The sequence below is a fragment of the Cercospora beticola genome, chromosome 5 (assembly GCF_033473495.1).
Source record: "Cercospora beticola chromosome 5, complete sequence".
NCBI classification, from domain to species: domain Eukaryota; kingdom Fungi; phylum Ascomycota; class Dothideomycetes; order Mycosphaerellales; family Mycosphaerellaceae; genus Cercospora; species Cercospora beticola.
Window position 1 is genome coordinate 4,805,445 of NC_088939.1, and position 12,850 is coordinate 4,818,294.

General features: G+C 44.4%; 2 protein-coding genes across 2 annotated transcripts; both read right to left on the bottom strand.

Moving 5' to 3' along the window:
- Positions 1 to 6,150: 6,150 nt before the first annotated feature.
- RHO25_009003 (uncharacterized protein) lies at positions 6,151 to 7,586 on the bottom strand (the record flags this gene model as incomplete). The annotated part of the gene is made up of 4 exons (XM_023604789.1): positions 6,151 to 6,684; positions 6,758 to 6,841; positions 6,910 to 7,388; positions 7,442 to 7,586. The coding sequence occupies 4 exons, from the start codon at positions 7,584 to 7,586 to the stop codon at positions 6,151 to 6,153; spliced, it is 1,242 nt and encodes a 413-aa protein (XP_023460636.1).
- Positions 7,587 to 9,287: 1,701 nt separating this feature from the next.
- RHO25_009004 (uncharacterized protein) lies at positions 9,288 to 11,611 on the bottom strand (the record flags this gene model as incomplete). The annotated part of the gene is made up of 4 exons (XM_023604790.1): positions 9,288 to 9,684; positions 9,739 to 10,538; positions 10,592 to 11,197; positions 11,246 to 11,611. 4 exons carry the CDS (start codon positions 11,609 to 11,611, stop codon positions 9,288 to 9,290), a joined length of 2,169 nt encoding a protein of 722 aa, XP_023460795.1.
- Between the last annotated feature and the right edge of the window lie 1,239 nt (positions 11,612 to 12,850).

Here is a 12,850-nt window from a genome sequence, read left to right on the forward strand (position 1 = left end):
CTATATACTCCTAGCTTTAAGTAGTCTAGCTTCTATAGTTTCCTAAGTACTACTATTATAGAGTACTTAAAAGCTTTAGAGTAGTATACTATCCTTAGGTATATAGTAAAGAGTTTAGCTAGGATTAGAGAAAGTTATTCTCTATACTCTTTAAGTAAGAGGTTTAGTATTTAGTTAGGTCCTAGAGCCTTATTACTAGGTAGTTTCCTAAGGACTCCTTCTACTTTCTTTAGTTAAACCTTAACCTCTATCTAGAATTAGAGTAGTAGTTAGATATATTAGATATTACTTAAGTCTACCTTCCTTAGGTCTAGGAAGAAGTATCTTGCTAGGATTATAGCCTTCCTCTTATTAGTATCTCTATTATACTCTATATTAGCTAGGCTTAGAAAGTATAGTAGCTAGTACTCTTAGTTAGCTCTCTTTCTAGCTTATTTAGCTATTTTCTAGATTTTCTTAGAGTCCTCTATAACTTCTTTTATTAGTCTCCTCTAAGCTAGGTTCTACTCTTTTCTTATAGCCTTACTTCTTATATATAATACCTCTAGGTATAGCTTATAGCTCTATTCTATTTTATAGTTCCTCTATTCTCTTCTTCTTCTTCTTACTAGCTTTATAGCCTCCTTATATTCCTAGGTCTATACTATCTTTATATAGCTTAATAGTCTAGCTATTAGAACTATTTCCTCTATAATCTTCTAGATAGAGGATTATATTCTATAGGCTAATATATCTAGGTATTCCCTTATATTAAGTAGGAGTTAGTTAAGTTAGTTAGTATCTTAGACTATAAGGTTCTAGATTCTATCCTAGTTAGTAGCTTTCTACTACTTTCTCTAGCTTCTTCCTCTCGGCTCTTAGAGGTTAATATAGAGAGTTATTCTAAGAGGGATATAGTTAGAGCTATATATTTCTTCTAGGAGAGCTTTATATTCTTAGATTAGGTTTTAGAGAGAGAGGCTAATAAAGACTAGGTCTAGTATTTAGTAGCTAGCTATATATCTTTCCTATATAATTATCTCTAGCTCTAGAGCTAGCTATAGTTAGGCTTCTATAATTATTTTAATAAGCTTATCTACTATAGTATATTAGGTTTAAGTTATATTTCTCCTCTATTTTAGATAGTAGAGGTTAAAGTCTCCTACTACTATATAGCTTACTTTTATATCTCCTAGAGTTTATAATAGTACTTCTTAGAGTATAGAGATAGTCCCTTCTTATTTATAGCTTATAGGCTCTAAGGAGTTATAGTAGTTATAGATAGAGATAGTTCCTATAAGTATCTAGACTTAGATAGTTACTAGGTTACCTATATTATAGAAAAGTAGTTTCTAGCTATTAGTTCTAACTTTATCTAATATAAGTATTACTACTCTTAGGTTCTACTAGAGTAGGAGGACTATAGAGTATCCTTTCTTAGCCTTAGTTCTACTATTTATAGTATTAAGCTATAGTTCTTATAGTACTATTACTATAGCCTCTTCTATAGCTTAGCTATCTAGTAGTAGAGTTTAGGTAGTATTTAACCTATTAATATTATATTAGTAGATTATTAGAGTTTAGCTACTTATAGGATTTATAGAATTCTTAGAAGAGGAGCTTAATTAGGTTAATATCTATATCTTCCTAGAGAGTACTTATTACCTCTTAGGTATTCTTATTCTCCTATATAGAAGGGAAGTAGAGCTTACTTACTTGCCTCCTACTAGCTATTACTATTACTATAGTACCTAGAGGCCTACCTTTATACCTAATATCCCTCTATAGAGGCTTAGCTAGTAGAGCTTTCCTCTTAAGGATTAGGAGTTCTATAGTACTATCTCCTTATATTAGGCCTAAGGCTGCCTCCTATTACTTTTTAAACTACTCTAAGAATGCTCTTACTTTAGCTTTTATAGTAGCTTTATAGCTATATTAGAAGGAGTATACCTTATAGTCTCTCTTATAGTTATAGTATTTAATTTTCTTCTTCTTATAGCTATCTATCCTATACTTCTCTATATAGTTTCTATATATTTCTTCTATAGCTTTATAGTAGGTAGTAATATACCTAAAGCTATTATACTTAAAATATTATATAGTCCTCTACTATAGGTAGTATAGTTCTACTATATACTATATTAATCTAATAGTAATACCTCTCCTATATATTTCTCTTATAGTCTATCTATTCTATACTACTATTACTACTAATAAGAAGTTAGTCTCTTCCCTTACTCTCTAGTTCTTAAGCTAAAAGGCCTTTCTAATTTTAAGCCTATCTAGAAACTAGGTAAGGTTATCTTAGTCGAGCTAGACCTAGCTATTTATATCCTCTAGCTTCTAGGATATCCTAATACTATATATAATTACCTAGGTACTTAGTATCTCTACCTAGGCCTCTAGGTATATAGCCTTAAGCTAAGATTAGTCCTTCTCTAGTCTACTTTTCTCTTCTTCTCTATAGAGGATAACTTTAAGGTCTCTACTTAGAAGCTTTTATATAGCCTTAAACTACTATACTCCTAGTTTCCTTCTAAGCTCTTTATAGCTTATTTTCTTTACTATCTCCCTTTCTTCTTAGTTTCCTATCCTTATTAAGATAGTTATAGATACCTAAGGCTAGAGCCTTAGTATTATATATCTAAATTAGGCTATCTAGGCCTATATTTTAGAGGTAGTAGTAGTAGGTATTAGGCAGCTCTAGAGAGTTTTCTAGATAGCTTAGAGAGTCTAGGACTCTTCCTAGTAGAGAGCGTAGTAGAGGAGGGCCTATTAGGCCTATTAGAGAAGAAGGAGAGTTAGGAAAAAAGAAAGAGTTATCTAGGTATCGAGGTAACTCTAGATCTATTCTATAAGTATTTTTAGGTTCTTTTAGATTATTAGTTTTAGAGTATTAGTATTAGTAGTTGTTTTCTAGCCTTATTAGCTAGAGAGAGATAGTTACGAGCGGACTTAGGCCGCCTAGGAGTTAGAGTCGCAACCTTCTTCTTCTAGGCTCTCTTCTCTACTTATAGTATCGTAGTATTAGTCGGAGAGTATTATCGCGTATTAGGAGGCCTCGAGGCCTCCCGCCGTCGTCGTCGTCGCCTACTAGGGCGCGTTTATATTTATATAGTAGTACGAACGAAGATTATACTATAGAGTTACCTAGTAGACTAACTCGATTTAGAATTACTTTAGTTAAGCTATACCTAAGTAATAATAACGAGATAGAGGTAGAAGCTAATAACTCCGAGTATAATTAACTAGAACCTACTAATAATAATAGCGACTACGAACTAGAGCTAGAACCTCCGATAGTACTATAGAAACGTAGAAAGCTAAAAGAGTTAAAGAATAAGCTAAAATAGCTAGTAGAGGCTATAGTTAATACTAAGGAATAGCGTACTATAGACGAATTAATTAGATTAAGAACTACTAAGGTTATTACTAAACTAGGTTATCTATTTAAGGTATTAACTAAAGTAGAGATTAAAGGCCTAATTAATAGAGTTATTATATTTAAACCTTACGACTACTAGAGGTATAGTAACTACCGACTATTTAAATTACGTATAGTCTATAAGGTTAAGAAGCGTAGTAATAAACAACTTTATAAGAAATTAAAGCTTATTATTTAAGGCTATAATAATCGTAATAAGGAAACGATTCTAATATAGTTACTAACTATTTAGCGAGTATTATAGCGAGTAATTATTAGCCTAGCTACGAGTCTAATTAAGTAAGGTTTTACGCTAGAATTACGCGATATTAGCTAAGTATATATCTAGTTAACTACCGAACTAAACCGAGTCGTTTTAGTATTATTACTTAAAGAACTAGAACGCGACTACTATAGAATAATTATAAGAGTCGTCCTACTACTCTATAGACTAGTAGAATTAGGTACCTATTAGTTTAATATATATAGTAACTACTATAAGGATAAACTCTATATAGTAACTAGCTCGTTTAATCTATACTTACTAATTACTACCTCGGAATTACCTAGAACTAGAATCGTCGGAATATAAACCGATAATACGCTAATCCTCGCTAACTAAGAGTTCTAGCGTATAGAGGCTAAATACCTCGTATTTACTAGTAAGCCTAAGGAATAACTAATAGCTAATACGCCTCTAACTTTTAATAGATATATTATATCGCTAAGTACTACCGGAACTATTCGTATTATACTAAAAGGCTAAGATAAATAACTAAGCCTTATCTATAATACCGATAGCTATATAGTATAGCGTATATAAGGCGCCTACCTAGTATCTATATATTAACTAGAAGCTACTTTTAACCTCTTAGTAGTAGCTTAATCTAAGGCACTAACCTCTAGCGATATTAAGGCTCTTAATAAGCGAATCTAATAGTAAATAAATAACTTTAATCGTAGTTTAATATACTAACTACTAAACCTTAATTCGATAGCGTTATATATCTTTATTAATAGCTTAATCGCGAATAATAAGGACTTCTCGTTATAAATCGGTTACCTAATCGTTATTAGTACCGAATTAAATACTACTAGCTTATTTACTATAACTAGTAATATCGTCTATTAGAGCTTAACTAAGAGTAAACGAGTAATATACTTAGTCCTTATATTAGAGATATATACTATTAGCTACGGTATTAATATAGTATTTAGTATTAATACTACTCTATCTATAATCTTATAGCGACTAGATAAACTAGCCTTACTATTAATCGTCTATACCGATTTACTCTCGCTTTACGAATATATAGTTAAGCTTAGTACTACTAAGGAGAAACGCTTAATAATCGATATTATAGCACTAAGGCAGATATACGAGGCTAGAGAGGTTTGTAAGGTACGCTGGATTGACGGTACCACCAACCCTGCTAACTCCATAACCAAATCAACACCGAACAAGGCATTGACGACGCTTATTAATCAAGGAACGATATTATGCAACGTCCAAGGATGGGTTGAAAGGTGAACCAACCAGGTTCTGAACGATTCATGCGAGAAAGAGAGATTGCCAGTGTCGGTTTGGCCATGGCAGCCACCTCGCATGAACCGGAATCAGCCCTGACTGCCGGTTCTTCCGTTCCGGCAGTGGTATATAGAGCCAGCTCGTTCGCTACCTTCTATAGAATTAGACATCTTTATTATACCGACTTTGACACTTGATCGAATACCCTCTGCAGAGGAGCCTACCCACAGAGAATCAATCAATTGCAAGATGCGACCCTCTTTGATCGCTATATTGTTCATGGCAGGGTAAATAAGGCTTCCACAATTCTCCTCACACCTCCGCATTCGAGCTAACAATCTATTTGGCTAAACAGGATTGCCCACGCCTGGCAATGCCAATATAAATATCATTCCACACGGAAGAATAACGTAGCTCTTATGGACAAGTGCACTGCTGAGGCCCACGACAAGTTTCAACACTCGCGCAAAAAGTCTGTCCTCTTCCATCGTGAAAGCAAGCATCTAATGACCTGTATCGATACGAGCTGCATTGATCATGGCTTGGAAGACCTTACGGAGTATTGCATGAAGAAGTGCGGAGAAGAGGGCTCTTATTTTGTTACGGTTGCTAGTTGTGGGCCAGATCAGCCATGTGGGCCTTATAAGTAAGGAGCAATGTTATATAATGGGTGACAAAGACGACTAGCTTAGGAGATTTGGAGGAACAAAAGATGTAGTGCTTGGTTCTTATCACTCTGCTATTCGACTTAACTTTCAAGCCATCAAGATGACAAGAGACGTCTGACAGGGCGTTGAAATACAACTGGAGAGGATGCTTTGCTGTGATAGTGGCACAAGAAGCAGGTAACAACTCACCGCATCAACCCGGCATGGCAGGAAGCTATCTCTGAGGTTGTTACGCAGAGTGTGCCACTATGTCAACAAAAAGTCTGGGAACGTACGGCTCAATTCCACAAGAGTCGCATCTCTGCCAAACTGTGAAGTTCCTCCCTAGCTTCGTCCTCCTGGACCAAGAGAAAGTGATATTTGATTTCTCCGGTAAACTATGGAATATATTGACTGTGAAAAGTTCCCTCGTCGGGTTATTGTTAGAAAAGAAGTAACCACGAAAATGAGAAAGAAGAGGAAGTCGTGTACTTGTGATCTGCCTCTGTGAACCATAAGCTCCACCATGCCAACAGGAATGGATATGCGCCCCTTGACTGCCAACAGTGAGATTAGAGAATGGCGTTTAGTCGCCCAGTTCTCGCCGACGATGTTCGCAAGGTGCCGCCCTCTCCCTCTTCGGGAGCTGTCAATGCCTCGCCGAAGACTCCTTGCCCACAGCGCGCATTACCAAGAACAGCAGACGGAGGTGGAGCACCAATCCCCGTATCGAGAAACCACGGTGCGTCTTCCTGTCTTGCACTGCACATATTGCTCGAGCCGAACAGCAAGCAGCGAGTGGTGTCAGAAACAACGTCCCCATCCACAGAGACATCTCCAAATACCCACAACTCCACAGATTCGAGGAGGGCTCCCTCGCTGGCTGCGCGTGGGCTGAAAGCTGCGTTACAGCATGAGAAGGCGTCTTCGATTTCGAGCGCCTCCTCGAAAGCCAGACCGGGGCGCTCGGCCCTGTTCTGGACGATGGGGTTTCCGTCAATGTAATTGGCGTAGTTGGAAGGCGAAAGACATTCGCCATAGACGGTTGTCGATGCGATGACGCTTGTAGCTGTGGAGGTAGTGGTTGTCGAGGCGGTTGTTGTGATCTACATTGATGGTAGCATTGTGTTAGCAGCACAGCTTCGGGAATGGGAGAGCGGCTGGCGAGATATCACTTACAGTCGTGGTCTTTGCATCGTAGACGGTCGAAGTGATCGTCTTCTTTGCTTCAGGGCACTTGGTTTCAGTCTTGGTCTTGGTTGTCTGAGAGTATGAAAGGTCAGCATGCCTGCCATAGCTGTTTCAGCAGAAGGGTCGAGTTGCCACTTTACCTTTGCGTGGACTGTCTTGGTCTTCGCGTGGATGGTCTTCGTTGTGGTGACCTTCTTCGTGGCACACTTGCCGTCCTTTGTATATTTGTGGCATGTAACCTTCTTGGGGTACGACTTCTTGCAGCCTCCGTAGTCAGAACGCTCCTCAAGATCATCCGATGATCTCTTGGCTGCTGGCGCAGGTGGCCCACCAACCTCGCCATCAATAGTCGCGCCAGGCACAGACTCCTGGACTGCCGTGAAGTCTGCTCGAGCTGGCACCGTCGAGGTGGAAGTCACAGATGTTGTAGTGGTTGCAGTGGAAGTGTCCGTCTTGGTGTCGGTGACTGTCTTTGTGTCCTTGGTCTCAGTCACATATTTGGTGGAAGTGTACTTGTTGCGATCAGTGACATAGGTTGTGATGTATTTTGTTTCAACCTTGGTGTACGTTGGGGTCTTGGTCTTGGTCTCCGTGTGAGTCTGTTTGATAGTGCAAGGAGCTGATCCGCCAGTAAGCGTGCATTCCAGACATTTGAGCATGGTCATGGCTCACTCTTGTGTGTGACCCACGAAGTCACGGGCTGTCGACCAGGGCTCTTGTAGGTCATCTCGGTGTAGCAAGTGGTGCTATCTTTGTTGGCCAGAGCCTGGGCCGACAAGGCCGCCACGAGGGCGCAGACACTGTTGGAGAACAACATCTTGACTGGTTGGCTGGTGATGGTGGAGCTCGTGGGTTTGAGACATGTTTCTGAACATCGGCGGACTGCTTAAATACTGGTATGCTGTATGCAAAGACCACAAACTCGACGACCTGCGATCGCAAAGGAGAGTTGACGCCACCCATACAAAGCAAAGCCCAGAGATGGGGAGCAACATCTGGCCTAGCCAGAAACAGCGCGAATGTGGCACAATGTCGCCCATTCTGTCGACAAGGATCACCAAGAGACGGCTCGTGAGCTCATCGATTCATGTCGAAGCGATCCAGAGCATCTGCAGACCCCGAAGGAGTAAGGAGAGCAGCAGGGCTGAAGTGTGGAGATGCGTTTTGAATCCTTCAGCCTTGTCGTGGCTCGAGCACATGGCTGGCAATTGCCATGGAAAGCGGAGAACTTGCAGCTCATGCGGCAGGGAGATTGCGCTCTGCATCGACATGGGAGATTTTGAGTATGCAGACGCCCGCGAAGGGGACCACAGCGAATGTTAGAGTGTTAGTGCAAAGAAGAAGCAGGTGAAGTCGATGCGGGCAGCGGGACAGTTCGCGCCTCAAAACGCTCGTTGTTGGTCTTGGCATGCGCGCGCTCTTTCTTGCACCCAAGTCCAGAACGGGGAACCTCAAAACAACAACAACGTACATCGCCTCGCGGTACAGTCTAGCTTCCCGCCACTTTGGACCTATTTCGGAGCCGGAATCCACTGCAGCGTGATCCGGCAATCGCCACGAGCTGCCAGCCGCGATGACACCGCCTGATGGACACATTGCCTCGCGCTTCGGGAGGGTCTGTTCAGATATGTTCTAATCGAAAGCCTTCGTCGGCTCATCCTCGACTTCGTGGTGTGGCCTCATGCAATACACCATCTGAACGAACGGGAAACTCCGCCAAGACAGGCCTGCCACTGAGGCTGGACTTCCGGATGACGACGTGACTGGAGAAGAGCATGGCGTGTTCCGTAGTCACGATGAAGGCCCATGCTCCATAAACTTCAGACGACGGGTTAGGCTTCCGCACAGGCGACCAACGACAGCACTTGCACCCGTCGGTGACGGGTTCCTAGCGAGATTTTCACGATACCAGACTATGTCCCGAGCGGCGAAGCACGGGGGTAAGGCAGAGCACTCAGTATCGCCTTGCGAGTCGCAGCTATACCACTCCCTATCATACAGTCTTGAGGACGGACTTGGCAAAGGCTTCATTGTGGCTCAGTCCGGCCTCATTCTCACAGCATCCTCGCACAATGGAACAAGACATTGATCGATGGTTCGCTGAATTCATGACGACTATGCAAATTCGGCGACGTAGTGCTTGAGAAAGCCCTTCCAGGTCATGGATTGACGGCGGGAAGATGCGAAAGGCCTCAGACAACGGCAAATGCATGCATGCAAACGTGCTCCTGGTCTTTGCGAAGCAATACCAAACGGACGAGTGCTTTTGAGATTTTGGGGAGCCTTCTGCATAAGTATCGAAAGCATACTGTGGCACTCATGAGGTGCGGCAACGACTCAAAACAACAATACTCGGAAGCAGACCCGCGTCGATGACCTGTCCTGCCGCAGTGGAAAGCGCGGCATTTGACAATTAGTCAGGCAGTAAGCTGCTTTGATCAGTCGCCCACAGCCTCCACCGAGAACGGTTCCGCCGTCACTCCCTTCCTTCCTGCGTTCCTCCTCCAATTTTGACGCTTCAGATTTTGGCCAAGACTTTGACCGCCTCCGCCAGACTTGCCTCTTCCTTGGTTAGCCGTGCCCGATCTCTCTTCAGAGCTTGATCCTCGCCCGCAATACTTTCAAGCACATCAGCAGATAACTGGCTCACATAGAGAGGCGAGAAAAGTGCGAGCGGACTCAGATCACTCTCTAGAAGATAGTGGATCACCGATTGCCTGCAGACGTTGTCGACAAATGTCTTGCGACAGACCTTGTAGTACGACTTCAGGATGTCGTGGATGTCTTCAACGATGTGCTGCTCGTTGCTCATCGAGCGAAGAGGCTGTAAAGCATGTTCCAGTTGTACGACCTTGCCATGGTCGTAGGTTTCGATGGCCTTCTCCTCGACGCGCCCAGTGGCGTTCTCTTGGCGACTAGAATTGGTCAGTACAACAGAGGTTGTTGCTACGCAGTTCGAGTGTGCTTACCTTCGCTGCAGATTGTCGTTGAAGTAGTGATTGAGAGTCAGTGGAGTGTTGCTCTTTTCCACCTGCAGCAAGAATCCGAGACACCTCATCGCGAATCCATATCGCTCATGCAATTGATCGGACAGGTTGTTGGCCAAAGTATTCCGAACATTGCTGTCATCGCAAATCGATGCTAGAGCCGAACTGATGAAGCGGTGAACGATGACAATAGCATCACTTAACAAGCCAAGACTAATGTCGTCCCACTTGGAACACTGCTTCTTCATCACCGTGGCAAGGATTGAGGCGTTGAAGGTGCCCATTTCGAAGCCTCGATTGGCTTGGAAGACTTGGAGAAGCCAGTCTTCGATTTGGTCACGCAATGGTGGAGAGAGGCTTTGCTTCGTATACAGAATGTCCTCAAGATCGTCAAGGTCTTCTTCTCTTCTGGTCTCGAAGGTCTGCTTCACAGGAGGCCCGCCGAGATGCTCATCAGGGTTGTACTCGGAAGCATCGGTGTCGTCCACGGAACTACCAGTATGGTCACTGCTGAACGCATAAGTTGCGCCATACTTTGCCATCTCATCCGAGAAGATCTTCATGCGAGACATCAAGGCAGGAGCGATGCATAGCGCAGGAGTCGTCTCGAACGCATTATCGGCGCCATGGGTAGCACTAATTGACAGCGAAACAAGACGCTGGAACTTGGTGGCAAGCTGAATCAGATATGCTGTCTGCTGCGCCGGAGTGTTTCGTTCTGCTCCCAGCCCGCGAAGCTTTTTCTGACAGGTAGCGAGTCTGCCTTTGATCTCTGTTTGGACCTGGCGTAGATGTCAGCAAGAGCACAAACATCTGGAGCAAGCCGGACGCGTACCTTTGGAAATTCCTTCTTGACCAACGAAGACAGCACATCCTTGATGCGAAGCCTGAGAGACTCAATGCCGACCTTGTCCTTCTCGACGCCGTTCCACGGGGTAGAGGAGCGGAAGAATGTCGCCTCCAGATCGCTGCGAACCACATTGACATCTTTTAGTTCTTTCTGGCCAGGATTGCGAATGATGTGCCAACCCAGCTTCATCTGGCGCGCACGGCCCTCAACCAGATCCAATACTCCAGACTCAGCGCCTCTATCAACCAGATCCGGTTTGGTGAGCACACCGAGAGTGCGATCGCCATGAACGTCGGCCTCTGCAGCAAGCTCCAAGATCTCCTGCGTGGCGAGGTCGGTGTTGGCGGGCACAACAGCGAGCATAACCGATCGAGGATTCTCCATGTACCCTTTGACCATGTTTCTCACGAGGTCAATATCAGCCTTGGTAGTCACACCCTTGGTGGTGCTCTTGAAGATTCCTGGTACGTCGATGACGCTGAGATGCTCCTGCGCCGGACCGGAAATCTCCAGACGGAGAACATCGTTGGAGAACGTGGGCTTCTGGGTTGCGTTCTCGCCACTTCCAGAAAGGCCCATCACTTCATGTGCCTGGTAGGAAGTCAGTGTGGTTTACTCAACCTTAGACGGAGCACCAACCTCTTGCATGATTTCATTGAACGTATCAGACTCCAGCTTGCTTGTCGTCTTGCCCCATTCCTTCACGCGCGTAGTGTGCTCGGCAGATGCCTGCTGATCAGGAATGATGGAGACAAGGACTTGCTCCTGCGCTGCTCTGCGGAAAATGATCTGGGTAGCGAAACGAGTGCAAAGGCCGCTGTCTCTTGGTAGCGGCTTGTCGATCAAACCTTCGAGTACACTGCTCTTGCCGGAAGACTGGTCTCCAACCACGACGATTTGTGGCAGAGCAACTAGCTCACCAACACCGCAGGCGAACAGGCTGTCGATCTTCTCGAGCATGAGTGGCTCCGCAAGGCCATACTGCTCGGTGGTGTTGGAAGACATGATTTCCGAAGCTTTGATCAGTCACGAGTGGATGAACCTGTCGAGAAGGTCAAACGGAACCAGACACGGAGGCCGAATATATTCTTCAGGCTCGTTCCAGCCGGGTTTGACGTGCCCGTTCAAGACAAAAGAAGCTTCCGTCACTGTTTGTGCATTTTGCCTTTGTCTTTACTGCGCAGCAATCGCAGCGGCGGCGCCGACAAGACTCCAGAGTACACATGGGCTGCAGCGTAGATTCTGGAAACACCAAGACCAGCATGCACTTCTATGCACGACATTCAGCAGCCATAAGCTTTTTTTTCCATGAATGACATCCCAATTCGGGTGGGTGCTTCGGCACATCTGAATAGTCACTTCTGGCCGAACACTTAACGATGGAGACAGGCGCGCTCCTGCCACGAAGCTTAGATGTCGACTGCAGAGAAGCTCTTAAGCTGCTCGGTTGCTTTCCCTTTCCCATCGTCTCCCCGGGTCGTTCTGTCGCCCTACTTTCCTTCGATGGCTCGATGGGCCGGTGCAACTAAAGCAACAGTTGCTCTTCAATATGTATTCTTCGTTCTCAGTAGGATCCGCATACAGAAGGATCGGTTTTGCAGTAGGGTGGGGATTTTTCGATGGAGGCATCGTCGCTTCTCGATGTCTGGACCGCAGGGAATACATGCACAGATTCTCGCCACCCCGGCTGGGCTGCAGTCCCATCTGATCGTTTTCAGTTGGCGTCTTCCAGGCATGCTTGGCAGGTACGAAACGGGATCACTTGAGCTATCATGTATCTGCGGTGCGAATCACAGGAGGACATACAGCGGAACCCGACATCAGTGATGCGCCTCGGTCTGTCGCAGCGCTGTGCAATGAGCGATCTTGATGTGACGACGTGGTGGAGCAATAAGGCTATGTGACTAAGTTTCAAGTGACTAAGTTGCGTCCACGACAGGATTTTAGCACGAAGCCGTCGATCGGACCTACTCTACCTTGAGTGGCTGCAACCATGTAGCTACGGCCGAGAAATTTCGATGAATACAATACCATCACTCACCGGAGTGACCATCACTACCCTTCCGTGCAGTTTGCAATGCTCACACGGGCACTCCGAAGAACAAGAACCGCCGCTGCGCTCTCTAGCTCAAGCCCACAGAGTGTCTTTCGTACCTTCGGCCGTTATGAAGCTCGACAATGCCGAATTCAAGCTTAGTATTGGCTGAACATCGCAGAATGCCTACGGCTCATGCTCTATCCTCA